The sequence below is a fragment of the Mobula birostris genome, chromosome 20 (assembly GCF_030028105.1).
Source record: "Mobula birostris isolate sMobBir1 chromosome 20, sMobBir1.hap1, whole genome shotgun sequence".
NCBI classification, from domain to species: Eukaryota; Metazoa; Chordata; class Chondrichthyes; order Myliobatiformes; family Myliobatidae; genus Mobula; species Mobula birostris.
Window position 1 is genome coordinate 58094774 of NC_092389.1, and position 14174 is coordinate 58108947.

Consider the following 14174-nt stretch of genomic DNA (forward strand, 5'->3'; position numbering starts at 1 on the left):
TTCCGTCAGATTTAGTTCTCGCTGGATAAATAACGATATAAAACATCTTTGCCTCGATGACGAGTGATTTGGGGCTTTCACATCACAAAAGTGCTGCACTCCAATAAGAATAACCACTGCCCTCCACTTTATATTCATTGGCATTGCCATCGATGTGATCATCACTGTCAATCAGCTGGTGGGAGTCCATAGGACCATAAGACAAAGGAGAAGAAGTCGGCCATTCGGCCCATCGAGTCTGCTCCTCCATTTTAACATGAGCTGATCCATTCTCCCATTTAGTCCCACTCCCCCGCCTTCTCATCATAACCTTTGATGCCCTGGCTACTGAGATACCTATCAATCTCTGCCTTGCCTTGGCCTCCACTGCTGCCCGTGGCAACAAATTCCATAGGTTCACCACCCTCTGACTAAAAAAAAATTCTTCGCATTTCTGTTCCGAATGGGCGCCCTTCAATCTTTAAGTGATGCCGTCTTGTACTAAACTCCCCCATCATGGGAAACAACTTTGCCACATCCACTCTGTCCATGCCTTTCAACATTCGAAATGTTTCTATGAGGTCGCCCCTCATTCTTTAAACTCCAAGGAATACAGTCCAAGAGCGGACAACTTTACCAATTTCAATACAAGTTGGGGGTACTCAACTTGAGATATACCCCAGGATATTGTGGGAAGTGAGGGAGGAAATTGCTAAGCCTCTGGCGATGATCTTTGCATATCAATAGGGAGAGGAAAAGTACCAGAGGATTAAAAGACACTGTTCCCTTTTCAAGAAAGGGAGTAGAGATAAACCAGGAAATTACAGACCAGTGGTTCTTACTTCAGTGGAGGGCAAGTTGTTGGAGAAGCTCCTGAGAGGCAGGATTTATGAGCATTTGGAGAAGCTTCCTTTCTAACTCCTGGAAATCTCTTTTCAGGACCTCCTCCTTTGTCCTGTCTATGTCACTGGTACCAACATATACCAAGACAACTGGCTGCTCACCCTCCCCCTTCAGAATATTCAGGACCCAATCCGAGACATCCCGTCCTCTGGCACCTGGGAGGCAACACACCCTGCGGGTATCTCTGTCAGGCTCACAGAATCTCCTGTCTGTTCCCCTGACTATGGAATCCCCTATGACTACCGCATTCCTCTTCTCCTTCCTTCTCTCCTGCACAACAGCGCCAGGCTCAGTGCCAGAGACCCGGTCACCGTGGGCATCCCCCGTCAGGTCATCCCCCTCAACAGCATCCAGAACAAGATATTTGTTGCTGAGGGGGGCAGCCACAGGGGTGCTCTCCACTATCCGTGCATTTCCCTTCCCTCTCTTGACAGTGACCCAGTTTTCTGACCCCTGTAGCCTCGGGATGACTACCTCCCTGTAGCTCCTGTCTATCACCTCTTCACTTTCCCTGATAAGCAGTAGGTCATCAAGCTGCAGCTCCAGGTCCCTAACACGGTCTCTGAGGAGCTGCATCTCGGTGCACCTGGTGCAGATGTGGCCATCAGGGAGGCTGGAGATCTCCCAGGATTCCCACATCTGACACCCTGAACAAAGCACTAACCCTGCAGGCATGCTATCTAATTCTACAGGAAAAATAAGTCAACTCACCCACTTACCTCGCCAAACAGATGAACTTTTTAAACCGTTAGCTGTGAGAGCCCTGCTGTTCCTGTCTGTCCAGGCCGATTCGCGAAGGGGGGGGGAGAAAAAAAAAGAGTTGGTGCTTCGCTCTTGCCTCTTCCCGTTTACCGCCGAAGCCCGTTGAAGCCAAAGCCCTACACTCTGCTCCCACTCACTCCGCTGCCCGCTGTATAGGGTGGTCTCCTTTTTAAACTTTCCGTGCCGTCCTGTTGACGTCACGCGCCTGCGCAGTCTCGTCCTCCTTGCACTCGAAGAAGTTTTTTAAAAAAACTGTCTTCCTTCAGAATTCAGCTCCCACTATGCTCTGTAGTCCCGATCCAAAAGACAGCTGTTGGTAACAACCTGCCTTTTTAAACTCTCCGCGCTGTCCTGTTGACGTCACGCACCTGCGCAGTCTCGTTCTCCTTGCACTCGAAGAAGTTTTTTTTAAAAAAACTACCTTCCTTCAGAATTCAGCTCCCACGACGCTCTGTAGTGGATGCAAGTAATTAGTAAATCTCCAGGATCATACATGTAGTAACAAGTGCTCTTTGTAGTGTTGTGGAACACGGCCAGAACTTGAAATAATACCAAAGGACAGAGACGAATTCAGCCAAGTCACAGGTTGATTGAAGTCAGAAATAGCCCATTCTCACACAGACAGGAATACAGTCAGAGAATTTGATGGTCAGTCAGAACGTCTGATCCGTGCCTTGTTCGAAGATGAGTGCATATAGAAACATAGAAATCTACAATATATTACAGGCCCTTCGGCCCACAGTGTTGTGCCGTCCATGTAACCTATTCTAGAAACTGCCTCGGATTTCCCAACCGCATTGCACTCTGTTTTCCTGAGCTCCATGTACATATCTAACAGTCTCTCAAAAGACTCCATGGTATCTGCCTCTACCATCATCGCTGGCAGTGCATTCCATACACCTACTACTCTCTGTGTGAAAAACCTACCTCTGACATCCCCTTTGACCCTACTTCCAACACCTTAAAACAATGCTCCTCGTGTTTGCCAATTCAGCCCCAGGAAAAAAGCCTCTGGCTACCCACACGATCAATGCCTTTCATCATCTTATACACATCTGTCAGGTCACCTCTCATCCTCCGTCGCTCCAAAGTTCACTCAACCTATTCTCATAAGGCATGTTCTCCATTCCATGTAACATCCTTGTAAATCTCCTCTGCAGTCTTTCTGTAGTATCCACATCCTTCCTGTAATGAGGTAACTGAACACAAGACTCTCAGTGGGTTTAAAGAAGGTCTTATATAGCTATAACATTACCTCACCGATCGTGAACTCAGTTCCATGGTTGATGAAGGCCTTCTTAACAACATTGTCAATCAGCGCTGCAGCTTTGAGTGTAAAATTGACATGGACCACAAGATCTCGCTGATTGTCCACCTTGCCAATAGTCCCAACATAATATTGTATTCTGTCTTCAAATGTGATGTACCAAAATAAACCACAGCACACTTATCTGGGCTGAACTCCATCTGCCAGGTCTGCATCCTATCTGCATCCTGCTGTAACCTCTGGAGAACTGTCCAGACTCTTCACAACACCCTCAACTTTTGTGTCATCAGCACCCTTCTCCTTCCTCATCAAGATCATTTATAAACATCACAAAGAGAAGGAGTCTCAGAATACATCCCTGCAGAACACCACTGGTCACCATCGTCCATGCAGGATACAAACCATCTACAACCACCGTTGGCTTCTGTGGGCAAGCCAATTCTGGATCCACAAAGCAAGGTCTACTTGGATCCTTGCCTCGTTACTTTCTGAATGAGCCTCACATGAGGAATCTTATCAAAAGTCTCACTGAAAGCCATGTACACCACATCCAATGCTCTACATTAGCGGTCGCCAACCAGTCAATCACGATCGACCGGTCGATCTTTGAGACTTTCCCAGTAGATCCCGAAAAAAATAAATAAATACACAAATACATTATGCCTGATAAACCTTCCGACTCAAAAGCAGATTTCACCCCTAGAGCGCATAAGTGAGTCATTTTTAACCCACACTTCGTTGCTTTCCCTGGTTTTTGTGTTTCTCTTTTTCCGCTGCGCAGTGCTGTGCGTCACGTGTGTGCTGACATCATGTGACTGTTGCTGCTGTCTGTCAAATTCCATGGAGCGTGGGAGAGTTTTGTTTATCCTGAACATAAACGAACAAACGGGCAAACTGTCCAATGGCAAAAGAATGCAACACGTGTGGGTAAAAATGACTCCCTTCTGCAGTCATGACTTCACTGAACTTTGATCAACTTTAATCAGTTTTGACTCTATTACGCTGCTATTTATATTACGTCAGTTACGCAGAAATTTGAGCAGTTGTACCACTCTTTCTTTCTTTTGAATTTTTTGCCTTTGATAGCGTGAATTCATGTTTAGCATTTCAGATAGTGTGCTAATAATTAGCATTAATTTTAGTTTTAACTGAAAAGTTAGCGCCTCTCTCTCTTTTGATTTAGCTGTTGTATTTTTTCAGCATGGCTTGTGCTGCATCAAAGTGACCAATTAGATTAGATAAGAGTGCAGACTGTCGCAAACATCAATATACGGCACTCACTGGTGATATCCTGCAAGTCGCTAGCTAGCATGGTGGAGGCTCCACGAAAGAAGGCAAAAACGTACAAATTCCATCCAGAATGGAAGAGGAATTTCTATTTACCTTGGTGAGAGACAAGTGTGTATGTATGTTGTGCCACCAAACACCAGCGCTGACTAACAGAGGGAATCTGGAGCAGCACCACAACACCAACCTCCAGAAATTTAAAGACACCTACCCCGCAAATAGAGCACTCTGTGTCAGGAAATTTGAGGAGCTGAAATCGGGGTTGAAGGCCCAGCAATCGTTTTTCACAAAACATGCTGCTCAAAGTAAGGATCGACAAGTGTTAAAGGACTTGTCACTCTGTGAATATTTTTCACTACAGTTTGATGAATCGCTGGATGTAATGCGAACAGCTCAGCTTGTTGTATTTGTCAGAACGGCTTTCCAGGATTTTACAGCAAAGGATGACTTCCTGACTCTTTTGCAGTTAAAGGAGAGAACGAGAGGTGAGGATATTTACACTGAGTTTAAAAATACGTCCGTGAAAATGACATCCCCATTCATAAACTGGTGGCAATCACTACTGACGGGGCCCCAGCAACACGCGGTGTGTGTGTTGGTTTTATAGCACTGTGCCGTAATGACTCTGATTTTCCCAGCTTCCTGGATTATCACTGTGTGATTCAGCAGCAGGCCTTGGCTGGGAAGGTCGTGGACTTTTCTCATGTAATGACACTGGTGGTCAAACTAATTAACTTGATTCGAGCAAAAGCGCTTCAGCACCGCTTATTCAAGGTGTTATTGGCTGAGCTGGATGCCGCTTACGGAGACATAATTCTTCATGCTGATGTTCGGTGGCTGAGTCGCGGGAAAGTGCTGCAACGATTTGTTGACTAGCTGCCTAAGATGAAGACTTTTCTGTCAACAAGAAACCAGGAGCATGAGGAACTGTCCGATGATACATGGCTACTGGATTTAAGGTTTCTGACAGACCTAATGGCTAAATTAAACGCACTTAACAATGAGCTCATGGGAAAAGACCCGACACCTTGCCCCACATGATAAGCCCAGTAAGTGTGTTTAAGGCCAAGCTCGGTGTTTGGATTTCAAATTTAAAGAACGGGAGACTGACACACTTTCCCAACTTGGAGAAAATGTTACAAGCCATCAAGGGAAAAAGTGCTTTTTGCCCTGAGCAGTACTGTGCTTACCTAGACCAACTCGCAGTTGAGTTCGATCAGTATTTTGGAGAGTTAAACGTCATGAAAGATATTGCTGCATTTATTTCAAATCCATTTCTGCTGATCGATATAGAACAGATGGCAGCCAGATTCCAGCAAGTATCTGGTGTGCCAAGTGATATTGAAATGGAAACAATTGATTTGAAAAATGCCATCAATCAAGGGACAGTGATTTCCGGGGGCTTGTCAGCAGGGAGAAGTTTCCTTATCTCACCACGTGTGCACTAAAAGTCAGTGCCTACTTCGGGTCAACTTATCTGTGTGAAATTGCAGTTTCACAGATGAAAATTATTAAATCTAAGTACAGGAGCTGTCTTACTAACAGACGTCTCACAGACTGTCTCAGACTGGCTGTCTGTAGTTATGACCCAAATTTCAGGGGACTAGCAGAAAATGTTCAGCCCCAGTCATCACACTGAGTGCAACAGTCAATTTTTATTCATTTATTTTTTGCATTGAAATAAAATTAAATAATGAAACTTAGAATTAGAGGTATGAAGTATTGTAATATTGAATTGAATTGAATGATCTTTATTGTCATTATACATAGGTACAATTAAAGCAATACACATCAAAGTTGCTGGTGAACACAGCAGGCCAGGCGGCATCTCTAGGAAGAGGTACAGTCAACGTTTCGGATGGAGACCCTTCGTCTCGGCCTGAAACGTCGACTGTACCTCTTCCTAGAGATGCTGCCTGGCCTGCTGTGTTCACCAGCAACTTTGATGTGTGTTGCTTGAATTTCCAGCATCTGCAGAATTCCTCCTGTAGGTACAATGAAACTCTGTTTGGCTTCCTCTCAGGCAATTAAATAAATCGGTAGATAAAAAGAAGACAGTGATAGAAAAACAGTATTAAACAGATAAGTAGCAGAAAATAAGCTGCAGCAGCTCCAGAATATCACAGTAATGCACAAAGTGCTGTTAGTGCAAGTATTTGAGTCCTTGTGTGTGCACGTGTGTGCTCACAGTTTCAGTCATTGTTCTGTGGAGTGGTGTGATGGAGGCCACTGCTCTGGGATAGAAGCTGTTCTTCGGTCTATTTGTTCTGGCTTTTAGTGTCCTGAACCTTTTGCTGGACGGCAGTGGGTCACACAGGGAGTGGCCGGGGTGTGTGGTGTCTCTGGTTATGCTGATTGCTTTCCTCCTGAGTCTGCTGGAATAGATGGTGTCCAGTCCTGGGAGCTCCCTCCTGACAATTCGCTGGGCCGCCTTCACCACGCGATGCAGGTCTTGTCGCTCAGCGGCCGTGCAGCTGACATACCACACGGTGGCGCTGTTGGTCAGGACGGTTTCAATTGTGCTTCTGGAGAAGTTCAGCAACAGTTTCTGTGGGAGTTTGGCCTGTTTCAGCTTTCTGAGGAAAAAGAGTTTTTGTTGTGCCTTTTATACAAGCAGCGAGGTGTTGGTGGTCCATGTCAGCTGTTTTGACAACATGGTTTTCCACACTTTCCACTGCCTCTCCATGTATATGGAGGGGGCTGTGTACTCTATCCTTCGATCTCCTGAAGTGAATGGTCATCTCTTTTGTTGTAGAAGTGTGAAGGACCAGGTCGTTGTCCTTACACCACTCCGTCAGATGGTCCACCTCAAGCCTGTAGGCTGTTTCATCCTCGTCCGAGATCAGACCAACCACTGTGGTATTGTCCGCAAATTTAATTATGGAGTTGGAGGTGTAGACGGGGGTGCAGTCATGTGTGAAGAGTGTGTAGAGCATACGGCTCAGCACACAGCCCTGCGGGGTGCCTATTTTTACGACAAGGGTGGTGGAGGTGTGCTGACCAATTCTGACTTGCTGTGGTCAATCTGTGAGAAAGTCCATGACCCATGATCACAGGGAGGAACCAAGGCCAAGAGTGTTCAGTTTGCTGACCAGTTTATGGGGGATGTCTGTGTTAAATGCAGAACTGAAGTCCACAGATATCATCCTCACATAAGTGTTTGGTTTCTCTGAGTGAGTCAGAGCAATATGAAAGAAAGACTTTGATAACGTCCCACATAGGAGATTAGTGGGCAAAATTAGGGCACATGGTATTGGGGGCAGAGTACTGACATGGATTGAAAATTGGCTGGCTGACAGAAAACAAAGAGTAGCGATTAATGGTTCCTTTTTGGAATTGCAGGCGGTGACTAGTGGGGTACCACAGGGTTCAGTGCTGGGACTGCAGCTGTTTACAATATATATTAATGATTTAGCTGAGGGAATTGAAAGTAACATTAGCAAATTTGCCGATGACACAAAGCTGGGTGGCAGTGTGAAATGTGAGGAGGATGTTATGAGAATGCAGGGTGACTTGGACAGGCTGGGTGAGTGGGCAGATGCATGGCAGATGCAGTTTAATGTGGATAAATGTGAGGTTATCCACTTTGGTGGTAAGAACAGGAAGGCAGATTATTGTCTAAATGGAGTCAAGTAAGGAAAAGGGGAAGTACAACGAGATCTAGGTGTTCTTGTACATCAGTCACTGAAAGCAAGCATGCAAGTACAGCAGGCAGTGAAGAAAGCTAATGGCATGCTGGCCTTCATAACAAGGGGAATTGAGTACAAGAGCAAAGAGATCCTTCTGCAGCTGTACAGGGCCCTGGTGAGACCACACCTGGAGTACTGTGTGCAGTTTTGCTCTCCAAATTTGAGGAAGGACATTTTTGCTGCTGAGGGAGTGCAGCGTAGGTTCACAAGGTTAATTCCCGGGATGGCGGGACTGTCATATGTTGAAAGATTGGAGCGACTGGGCTTGTATACTCTGGAATTTAGAAGGCTGAGAGGGGATCTTATTGAAACATATAAGATTATTAAGGGATTGGACACGCTGGAGGCAGGAAGCATGTTCCCGTTGATGGGTGAGTCCAGAACCAGAGGCCACAGTTTAAGAATTAGGGATAGGCCATTTAGAACGGAGTTGAGGAACAACTTTTTCACCCAGAGAGTGGTGGATATATGGAATGCTCTGCCCCAGAAGGCTGTGGAGGCCAAATCTCTGGATGCTTTCAAGAAAGAGATGGATAGAGCTGTTAAAGATAGTGGAATCAAAGGTTACGGGGATAAGGCAGGAACTGGATACTGATAATAGATGATCAGCCATGATCACAGTGAACGACGGTGCTGGCTCGAGGGGCCGAATGGCCTACTCCTGCACCTATTGTCTATTCTCTATTGTCGATATGGAAGGCTGTTGTGATTGCATCCTCTGTGGAGTGGTTTGCCCGGTAGGCAAACTGGTGTTTGTCCAGATCAGGTGGGATTATAGTCTTAATGTGTGAGAGCATGAGTCTCCCAAAGCACTTCATGTCTATGGGTGTCAGTGCTACAGGGCGATAGTCGTTCAAGCACTTCACAGCTGATTTGTTGGGCACTGGGATGATGCTGGAGGTTTTCAGGCATGTTGGAGCAACAGCTTGTTGCAGTGAGACGTTAAATATACTTGTAAACACCTCAGCAAACTGGTCGGCGCACGCTTTCAGTACCCGGCCGGGCACTCCATCTGGGCTGGCTGCCTTACTCGCATTCACTGTCCTCAGATTGGATCTCACCTGATGTTGCTTAAGGACCCGTGTGGACTCATCGTCAGGTGGGTGGATGAGTGGAGCAGCCTCCTCCCTCTGGGCGAAGAACTCGTTCAGGACATCAGGCAGTGTGGCGTCGTCATCTGGCAGCAGATTATTGGTTTTGTAGTCTGTCAGCGCCTTGATGCCTTTCCACACACTGCGGGGGTTGTTGTTATCAAACTGACTTTCCATGCGCAGTTTGTATTTGTGCTTTGCATCCCTGATGCCCCTGTGGAGATTCGCCCGTGCTTCACTGTGGGCTTGTTTGTCTCCTGACCTGAAGACTGCATCGTGCTCCCTGAGTAATCCCTCACATCACTGTGAATGCATGGCTTCTGATTCGCAAACACCTTAACTGTCTTTTGTGTTATTCCGTTTTCTGTGCAAAACTTAATATTCTTAAAGGAAGACAGCTATGGCCTGTTTGATATGCAAGTTACAGTGTTTTCTTGGTTGAATTAATTTGACAATTTGACAAAAGCATTTTATGTAATTCAAACACAATTAGCCCAAATGAAAGGACTCAAGTTGGAAGTACAATCTGAGCTGTTTTTTCTCTGAATGATTTAGTAGGTCGATCTTGTCTTTAAGTAAGGCCGAGGTAGGGGATCTTGGTCTTAAAAAGGTTGGCGACCACTACTCTACAGTCATCAGTGTGTTTGGTTACATTCTCAAAGAATTCAGTCACGTTCATAAGGCACGATCTGCCCTAGACATAGCCATGGTGACTATCCCATATCAGATTATGCTTCTCCAAATGCTCATAAATCCTGCCTCTCAGGAGCTTCTCCAGCAACTTGCCCTCCACTGAAGTAAGAACCACTGGTCTGTAACTTCCTGGCTTATCTCTACTCCTTTTCTTGAAAAGGAAACAATGTCTTCTAATCCTCTGGTACTTTTCCTCTCCCGATTGATGTGCAAAGATCATCGCCAGAGGCTCAGCAATTTCCTCTCTCACTTCCCACAGTAGCCTGGGGTATATCTCCAGTTGATACCCCCAAATTGAGTTGAAATTGGTAAAATTGTGACGCCAGAGCTCACATTCAGAGGAGATCATATAGAAACATGTGAAATTATGAAATGAATAGATAATATAGAGGCAGGAAACTAGAGGACATTGCCTCAAGATTTGGGGGAAATTGGGATGGAGGTGAGGAGGAACTGTTTTACTGGGAGAGTGGTGAATCTGTAGATTTCTCTGCCCAATGAAGGAGTGGAGGCTACCTCAGTAAATATATTTGAGAAAAGGTTGGATAGGATTTGGCACAGTAGTGGGGTTAAGGGTTATGGGGAAAAGGCAGGTCGGTGGAGATGAGTCCATGGCCAGATCGGCCATGATCTTATTCAATGGCAGATCAGGCTCAAAGGGCCAGATGGCCGACTCCTGCTCCTATTTCTTACGTTCTCACCACAGGCTAAAATCTCTCCTGAAATATTGTCCTTCACCCATTGATGTCTTTTGCAAATATTTTCACAGGTTTGAAATGGCAGAACACTTGTGTACGGAAATCTCAAACACAACAACACATCAGTTTTGCTGACTCTGTCTGGATATTTAAGGAGCGACCAAATATTTTCTTTGCAACGCCAACACATCTGTTGTCGGTCCTTGGAGATGAAGAAGTATCTCATCCCAGCTGGTAATTTATTCTGTCTCTGAAATGAAGTTTTCTGTTTTTACTCTGTGAAATTCACTGGAACCAGGAGCTGAGAACACACCAGCATTTGTTCACTGGAGATCAGTTCTTCAACTGCATTGATCGTACAAGGCATTCAAACATCTGACTTTCTGAATTGCCAGAGAATTGTTCGCAGTGAGATATCATTCTTCTTCTCTCAGTGTGGGAAGAGATTCACTCACAGGCTACCCACAGACTCGCCAGTGAGTTCACAGTGTGGAGAGGCCATTCACCCGCTCTGTGTGAGGGAGGGGAACCACTCAGTCATCTAGTCTGAAGATACATCAGCAAGTTCACACCATAGTGAGATGCTCCACCTGTTCTGCAAGCGGAAGCCATTCTGTTATTGATGCTAAAGGTATATCAGAAAATTCACCAGTGACAGGACATTGACCACGCCACAGTGACACCAGCGAGTTCACACCGGGGAGAAGCCATTCGCCTGCTCTGAATGTGGGAAAGGGTTCACTCAATCATCTCAACTGAATGAACACCAGCTCGTTCACACTGAAAAGATGCCGTTCACCTGCTCAGACTGTGGGAAGGGATTCACTCAATCGTCCACACTACGTAGACACCAGCGAGTTCACACTGGGGAGAGGCCATTCACCTGCTCAGACTGTGGGAAGGGATTCATTCAGTCAAATCACCTGCTACAACATCAGTTAGTTCACACTGGGGAGAGACCATTCACCTGCTCAGACTGTGGGAAGGGATTCAATCAGCGTTCTCAGCTCCTGACACACCAGCGAGTTCACACTGGGGAGAGGCCATTCATCTGCTCAGACTGTGGGAAGGGATTCACTCACTCATCTGACCTACAGAGACACCAGCGAGTTCACACTGGGGAGAAGCCGTTCATTTGCTCTGAATGTGGAAACGGATTTGCTCGGTCATCTATACTGAAGTTACATCAGCGAGTTCACACTGGGGAGAAGCCGTTCACCTGCTCAGACTGTGGAAAGGGATTCACTCACTCGTCCGACCTACAGAGACACCAGCGAGTTCACACTGGGGAGAAACCATTCAACTGCTCGGAATGCGGGAAGGGATTCAATGATTCAGCTCACCTGAAGGTACATCAGTTTGTTCACACTGCAGAGAGACCATTCACCTGCTCAGACTGTGGGAAAGGATTCATTCGGCATTCTCATCTACTGACACACCAGTTAGATCACACTGGGGAGAAACCATTCATCTGCTCTGAATGTGGGAAGGGATTCACCCATTCAGCTCAAATGAAGGAACATCAGCGAGTCCACACTGGGGAATGGCCGTTCGCCTGCTCTGAATGTGGGAAGGGATTCACTTGGCAATCTGAACTGATTGAACATCAGCGAATTCACACTGGGGAGAAACCATTCATCTGCTCTGAATGTGGGAAGGGATTCGCCCGGTTATCTAATCTGAAGCAACATCAGAAACTTCACACTCGGGAGAGGCCATTCAAATGCTCTGAATGTGGGAAGGGTTTTGCTCGGTCATTTCAACTGAAGGTACACCAGCGAGTTCACACTGGGGAGAAACCTTTCAGCTGCTCTGAATGTGGGAAGGGATTCACTGAGTCATCCAAACTTGTGAGCCACTACCGAATTCACACTAGGGAGAAACTGTTCACCTGCTCAGATTGTGGGAAGGAATTCACTCGGTCATCTGAGTTTAAAATACATCAGCGAATTCACACTGGGGGATGCCACTGACCTGTTCTGAATGTGGGAAAGGATTCACTCAGACATCTCAATTAAGACTAGAAGATATAGGAGCAGAAATCAGCCATTCGGCCTTTCGAGGCTGCTCCACCTTTCAATCATGGGCTGATCCGATTCTCCAGTCATCCCCACTCCCCTGCCTTCTTCCCAAACCCTTTGATGGCCTGGCTAATCAAGAACCCATCTCTCTCTGCCTTAAATGCACCGAATGACTTGGCCTCCACAGTTGCTTATGGCAATAAATTCCACAAATTTACCACCCTCTGAGTAAAGTAACTTCTCCTCATCTCTGTTCTAAATGGATGTCCTTTGATCCTGAAGTTGTGCGCTCTTGTCATAGACTCCCCTACCATGGGGAATAACTTTCCCATATCTACTCTGTTCAGAGCTTTTAACATTCAGAATGTTTCAATGAGTTTCCCCCCCCCCCCCCGACCCCCACCATTCTCCTGAACTCCAGGGAATACAGCCCAAGAGAAGACAGGTGCTTCTCGTATGGTAACCCTTTCATTCCTGGAGTCATTCTTGTGAATCTTCTCTGAACCCTCTCCAATGTCAGTATATCCATTCTAAACTAAGGAGCTCACTGCTCCCAATACTCCAAGTGTGGTCTCATGAGAGCCTTATAGAGCCTCAACATCACATCCCTGCTCTTATATTCTGTACCTCGAGAAATGAATGCCACCATTGCATTCGCCTTCTTCACCACCGACTCAGCCTGGAGGTTAACCTTTAGGGTATCCTGCACAAGGACTTCCAAGTTCCTTTCCAGCTCTGCATTTTGAATTCTCTCCCAATCTAAATAATCATCTGCCTGTTTATTTCTTTCACCAATATGCATGACCATACACTTTCCAACATTGTATATCATTAACTACTTCTTGGCCCATTCCCTGAAACTATCTAAATCTCTCTGCCAGCGCTCTGTTTGCTCAGCACTACCCGCTCCTCCACCTATCTTTGTATCGTCGGCAAATTTTTCCACAAATCCATTAATCCAACAGTCCAAGTCATTGACATACATCATAAAAAGCAGTGGTCTCAACATCGACCACAGTGGAACTCCAGTGGTAACCGGCAGCCAGCCAGAATAGGATCCCTTTATTCCCACTCTGTTTTCTGTTGATCAGCCAATGCTCCAACCATGGTAGTAAATTCCCTCTAATTCCATGAGATTTATCTTGCTAAGCAGCCTCATGTGCAGCATCTTTCAAAGGCCCCTGAAAATCCAAGTATACCACATCAACTACATCTCCTTTGTCCACCCAACTTGTAATTTCCGCAAAGAATTGCAGTAGGTTAGTAAGGCAGGATTTTCCTTTCAGGAAACCACGCAGGCTTTGGCCTATCTTGTCATGTGCCTCCCAGTACTCCGTAATCTCATCCATAACAATCGATTCCAGCAACTTCCCAACCACTGAAGTCAGGCTTTCAGGTCTGTAGTTTCTTTTCTGCTGCCTCCCACCCTTCTTAAATAGCGGAGTAACATTTGTAATTTTCCAGTCATCAGGTACTATGCCAGAATCTATCGATTCTTGAAAGATCTTTAGTAATGCCGACGAAATCTCTCCAGCTATTTCCTTCAGAACCCGAAGGTGCATTCCATCAGGCCCAGGAGATTTATCCACCCTCAGACCTTTAACCTTTCTGAGCACCTTCTCAGTTGTAACTTTCACTGCATGTGCTTCACTTTCCTGACGCTCTTGAATGTCCGATATTCAGTACTGCAGATGTCTTCCACCGTGAAGAATCATGCAAAATACGCATTCAGTTCCTCTGCCATCTCTGTGTCTCCCATCACAATATCTCCCGTGTCATTTTCT

The 14174-nt window shown here is 46.0% G+C and overlaps 1 protein-coding gene across 1 annotated transcript in view; it reads left to right on the forward strand.

Annotated features, from left to right (window-relative positions):
- LOC140185003 (uncharacterized) overlaps positions 1 to 13204 on the forward strand; it is a 147670-nt gene extending 134466 nt beyond the window's left edge. Inside the window, 1 exon segment of the mRNA XM_072238234.1 lies at positions 11056 to 13204. Within this exon segment, the coding sequence (XP_072094335.1) occupies positions 11056 to 12342 (1287 nt within the window). The 3' untranslated portion in view covers positions 12343 to 13204.
- The last annotated feature ends 970 nt before the right edge of the window (positions 13205 to 14174 follow it).